The sequence below is a fragment of the Carcharhinus amblyrhynchos genome, chromosome 5 (assembly GCF_965287045.1).
Source record: "Carcharhinus amblyrhynchos chromosome 5, sCarAmb.v2.hapA, whole genome shotgun sequence".
Taxonomy (NCBI): Eukaryota; Metazoa; Chordata; class Chondrichthyes; order Carcharhiniformes; family Carcharhinidae; genus Carcharhinus; species Carcharhinus amblyrhynchos.
Window position 1 is genome coordinate 50,355,274 of NC_137328.1, and position 5,599 is coordinate 50,360,872.

Here is a 5,599-nt window from a genome sequence, read left to right on the forward strand (position 1 = left end):
CACTCTCTGAATGATCTGTACACCCATCACCTCTGGAAAATCAGTTCAGAATCAGACAGAGGATGCTCTGCGGCTCTTTGTTAGACTAATCCAGATTTGAAATTATGGGCGAAACGATCGCTAGGCTGGGACACAGAGAAAATCTCTGAAGGTCTCTCCCATTGTTCACGCAGGATATTCTGCTGAGGGTGAAGATGGGAAGGAGAGTACAAGCGACTCTTATTGTGAAAGGAATCACGTGCCATCTGTCGACAGCAAAAACAGGAGGTGATCTAATCTGAGCTCTAGGACTCAGAGAGAGAGCACTGCTTCATTCCCTGTGTAGAGTAGACGGCAGAAAGCCAGCGTGTAGCAGACACTGCCTCCCCACTCACTGCTGAAACCACTGCAGCCGGAAAACTGGAGCCATCGCGGCGGCATGTGGACCTTCCAATCTTCCTCTCCAGTTTAATACGCGGATCCCTTCCCGAGGTAAAGTGTTTTCCATGTTTGAGGAACGAATAGCGGGCACATGGACCTAGCAAAATGATTCAAATGTATATGCTAACATAGTACCTACCTTGCCTGCAATAATGAACAGGTGATTAGATTGATATTGCAGATATATTGGAGCTAGTCTACTTTCTGTGAAAGGATGGTAGTATCTCCGGGCTCAGGGCACAGTCAGTGGCGACGCCTTTATTGTTTGAAGGTGAAGGAGCCGGCATTCCTGCTGGTGTGGCAACATTTCCTGGAACTTGGGAATGGGTGTGCCTCCGGTTTAATTCTGAACAGACAGGTGATCCGTCTTTCATTTTAAGTGAAATCAAATGTACAGAGTATATTATGCACCAGCCAAAATAACCCGAGTGTTTGCAGATGTGATGCCGTGTGTGCTGCTTGAAGCTGACCGCTTGAACAAATAGACTGCACAATGCAGGATGTCTCATGTTGGGTATTCAGCCAAGGGGGAAGCTGATAGCAGATGCTGCATGATGGGACTGATCGCTGTGTCCCAGCCTAGCGATCGTTTCGCCCTCGAAACTGCATTTCAAATCTGGATTAGCCCAACAAAGAGCCGCAGAGCATCCTCTGTGTGATTCTGAGCTGATTTTCCAGAGGTGATGTGTGTGCAGATCATTCAGAGAGTGGTCTCAGTTCATTCATTGGAAACTCCCGGTTTGGTTCAGTATTGATAACCGAGCCACCTAGGAACATTCTGTCAGCATTGTCTGGATAGTCTAATGCTTGCAGAACACGCCCCTGTTCACTGCATTAGTCAAACTCAGCAGTGTGCAAAAAGACATTTCCCTCTTGGGGCATTTCTAAAATGTTAACAATATTGCCGGCCTGTGCTAGGGAGAGAGAATGGGATAGCTAATTAAATGGAGAAAAAAAAGACTCGCGAACTGAGAAGATGACCCAACCTACAGGTTCGTCTGACTCACCCCTTTTGAATAGAATCAAAATAATTCAATGATTAATAAATTGATCAATGTCAGTGGGATGCGCCTGAAATTTGGAAATAAGAATTTCACTGTTTTTTATATGTAGGCTTATTCTTCGAGGTCAGTCGAAGCCCAGAGATCTCTTTCAGAATGCAGAGCCTTTTTCAACCTTCACAGTCACTTACTGGCGATCTGGCATACCTGAGCACTGGTTAATAAAAGCTCCAGTCCGTCAACTTGAATTAAACTCTCAATTTTAACATTGCATTCTTCCACTCGGAGCCCATTACTTCCAATGGCCCAGCTAACTTCAGACAGCGCGGTCTATACTTCCGAGCTGAGCCTTCATTTCCCATCAGAGGAAAGGAACAACAGCTAAAGCCATGTAGAGCACTGTGAAGAATTCTCCACCATCCCCTGGCCTCACGTCGGATTCACGGCACCCCCCCCCCCAACCCCTTTGCAAAATGCGGAGGATATGGCATTGGCCATGGTCTCGGGGTCCTAATGATGGATCTTTCTCCCTTTTGTACATTTGAACCCAAACCGAATGCAACCTTTCGTCTGGCTCCCATAGGAAATGCTGAATTATCTCTAAAATGTTAGACGAATATGTGGCAATAAACATTCTACATCTTCTAAAACAAGGTTTAAAATAAACATATTTAACCATCCACTGTTTGATCTTTGTCAGCATTTCTGACGATGTTATGTTGTTGATGTCCCATTATTTCACAAATCAGGAGTGTGAGAAAATGGGAAGATTATAGCTAGCTGGTTGATGGCAGGCGCAGACATGATGGGCCGAATGATCTCTCTCTCTGTTAAATGCCATAACTCGATGACAATTTGTGATTCCAAAAAATTGAGTATTTAGTTGTTCCTGAAATGACTGGGGTTGGGTGGGGGGAGGGAGGGGGGGTGCTGCCGATTTGTCCCTTTGGCAATGTATGTCAGCAAAAGTGATCAGAAATGGTAAGAGGCAATTACTTTCAACGCTGAAATATTAAAGGCCGATGAATAGCTGACAGTGTTTTGCTTTATATCCACCTAATATTATAGATAAAACACTTTGTCTACATCACGCGCATGAAGGCAAATACAAATGTATGATCCCTACCCCAGTCTATGCACTGTATATAAACTGACTGGCTGAGGCTAATCAGGGATTTATATTTCTCTAGCAATGTTTGGGGAGGCAAATATAACTGAGATCAGTTCTCCCTCCAAAAATCGACTCAATATTGAGCTGGCCATATGTTGGAATTCGACACGACTCTCGCAGCAATGAGTCTGAATTTGTAAATGTTACATATTTTTGCACGGTCTCATTTCTGTCTTCAGAAATATAACTGAACAATGTACTGAATACAAAAGCCTAATTTTCGAAATGAAAGAAGCCATTGATCTGAATGCTGTTCGTTAGCTCTTTGGTTTTTCATTTGAAAGATAATAATCAAATACCAGATTAAAAATGCCAGGTTAGTGAAGAATCATCAACTTGAACCATCCGCTGCTGTGACCATGTTTCTATTGTCTCTCTGAGATATAGCTGATTATTAGGCCTTGCATTTAACTATGTAACTTACACTTCTTTTTAGCTAGCGCATAAGTATCTGGCCAAATCCTTTGTCCGCCAATAAGTGTATGTTAGAAATAAATAACAGATTACATTCTCCTTACAGACGAAAACCATATGTAATTGCTTGTTTAAAATAGATCAGAAAAGCGGCCTTGTTTGATATATTCGGATGGATTTGGACCGGTCATTTGTCCCCAAAAGGAGGTGGGAATGAATTAAAAGGATGGTCAAAGAAGCCGAGCTCTTTAATTAGACAGATTTATTCGCAGAGAATTGGAGTATTATGGAAGCGTGAGATGAAATGTAACATTAGAAACACCAAAAAAACCCTGACTGCTGAAAAGCTGGAATGGCTATTTCCAGTTCAGACAGCCCGCTGGCTGCTTTACACAGGCTTGACCTCAGGGAGCTGCGCTGACGCTGCCCAATTGGTGGCGATGATGACCCTTGGAAATGGATGAAGTGCAGGTTATTAAAACCGAGTGAATATTAAACCTTGTTAGCGCTGACAGAGGCGGCGGGGGATTGATGGGGAACGTGCACACGGTCTGGGAAAGTAGGGAAGGAAAAGCTCAGTGAATGTGGAAACAGGTCTGGCATCATCTGGGAGGGGAGTGGGAATGGTTTAATGACTGGGAAACAGACCGTTCCACTGGGAAACCCTCCTTCCTTATTCACTGACCCTACCAACACTATATAAAAACAAACAATGGCCGGTTGTTCGCAGCCCCTAAATTTCTATTCTAGCTTCCTAAATCAGTTGTTAAATTTGACAGAGGCCAGCAGGATTTGTGGTGGTCAAACTCCCCGCGATGAAATGCTGCCTTGAAAAGAGTAGATTTTTTTTTGTTGGTGCTGACGGTGCGGATTTGAGACACGCTGCGCTCTCTCGCTCTCTCGCCCAGGAAGATTTATTAGCAGCACTGCCTCAGCTTGTGCTCTGTTGTTGCAGTATTCTGACGACAAGCACCAAGAGGTAGCAGTGAAAATTACTGATGACGATAGTCAGATCCCCGTCTCCCTGATCACACACCGAGCTCTCTAAACAAACCAGATACGTAACAACATCCCTGCGTCTCTGGAGCCTTAAATATCAGACAGAAACTCCCTCCAGCTTTTTCAGAGAGTAGGAAGCCGACTCCTTCATCACTGATCCCTGTGCAACCTTCAACTAACATGAGTCCTCAAGACTGAGCGCACAGCGGCTCGACCCAAGCGACCGGCACGTTAGAACTGGTAGTGTTGTCTCGTAAGGTAAATTTATATATGTTTGACAAAATAGGCTGCAGGGGCTATAACATTGGTTGTGTGCAGAGCAGGGTCGGGGGGCAGGGCGGTGCATGTTCTGCACCCATTTTTACCCCTCTGATCCGTGGCTCGGATGCTCAGAAGGTTAACTGAGAAGCTGCACTCCAGAGACCATCTCTCCTGCTCTGCAGACACCCGGAGTAGGAGAATGTAACTGGGCATCAATGCGTTAGAGGATTCTTGCATAGTGACTCTGGTTAATCAGCTGAATGATAAAGACTGCCTTGCAATAAAGACATGTTGGCCGTGGACATGAGCTGAGCATGTGTAATCTATTCTTTCCCTTTGACTCTAGGTGACAGTCTGAGGCAGCCTGTGAAGATGCCGGAGCAGAGCAATGATTACAGGGTGGTGGTGTTCGGAGCGGGGGGCGTGGGCAAGAGCTCGCTGGTGCTGAGGTTTGTCAAGGGGACTTTCCGGGAGAGTTACATCCCCACCATTGAAGACACTTATCGCCAGGTCATCAGCTGCGATAAGAGTATCTGCACTTTACAAATCACCGACACCACGGGCAGCCACCAGTTCCCGGCCATGCAGCGCCTGTCCATCTCCAAAGGGCACGCCTTCATCCTAGTCTACTCCATCACCAGCAAGCAGTCCCTGGAGGAGCTGAAGCCCATCTACGAGCAAGTGTGTCAGATCAAGGGGGACGTGGAGAGCATCCCCATCATGCTGGTGGGCAACAAGTGCGACGACAGCCTGCGGGAGGTGCAGGCCAGCGACGGCGAGTCCCAGGCCAAGCGCTGGAAGTGCGGCTTCATGGAGACCTCGGCCAAGACCAACCACAACGTCAAGGAGCTCTTCCAGGAACTGCTGAATCTGGAGAAGCGCCGGGCCGTGAGCCTGCAGATCGACGGCAAGAAATCCAAACAGCAAAAGAGGACAGAGAAACTCAAGGGCAAGTGTGTCGTTATGTGAGCTGCCGCACAACCGAATAAGCAACAACCCTCTGGACAACCAACCCATCAGACTGGGGCTCAGAGAGGCTGCCTGGGGAGGGGGGAGGGAGGGAGGGAGGGAGGGGGTGGCTGGGTGGGGGGGGGGGGGTGGTGAGTAACCCCTGTCGCCCACCACATGGGTTTATCTCAAATGTGAAACGTGTTGTCCCTTTTTGCCCCCTTATTAAGACAAAATTAAAGTTTTAAAATATAGTGTCCCATCAGAGAACCATAAGGTTGCTCTGACAGAGGAGGTGCGTCTTGGTCATAAATAAATAGCCAAACTCCTGGTTTAAATGATCTGAATGCACCATAGATATTTATATTTCAGTACAAGCAGCTAA

General features: G+C 46.4%; 1 protein-coding gene across 2 annotated transcripts; it reads left to right on the forward strand.

The window, feature by feature from the left end:
* Positions 1–251: 251 nt before the first annotated feature.
* On the forward strand, positions 252–5,315 carry diras2 (DIRAS family GTPase 2). Of its 2 annotated transcripts, none has more exons than XM_080189670.1 (2): positions 252–471; positions 4,613–5,315. In XM_080189670.1, the coding sequence occupies exon 2, from the start codon at positions 4,639–4,641 to the stop codon at positions 5,233–5,235; it is 597 nt and encodes a 198-aa protein (XP_080045796.1). In that variant the 5' UTR covers positions 252–471; positions 4,613–4,638; the 3' UTR covers positions 5,236–5,315. The 2 variants fall into 2 exon arrangements, with proteins under 2 accessions (XP_080045796.1, XP_080045797.1); XM_080189671.1 differs by lacking the exon at positions 252–471 and adding an exon at positions 3,959–4,263.
* The last annotated feature ends 284 nt before the right edge of the window (positions 5,316–5,599 follow it).

Excerpts from the sequence above, each read along its gene's own strand:
- diras2 (XM_080189670.1), top strand. The coding sequence starts at position 4,639 with ATGCCGGAGCAGAGCAATGATTACAGGGTGGTGGTGTTCGGAGCGGGG.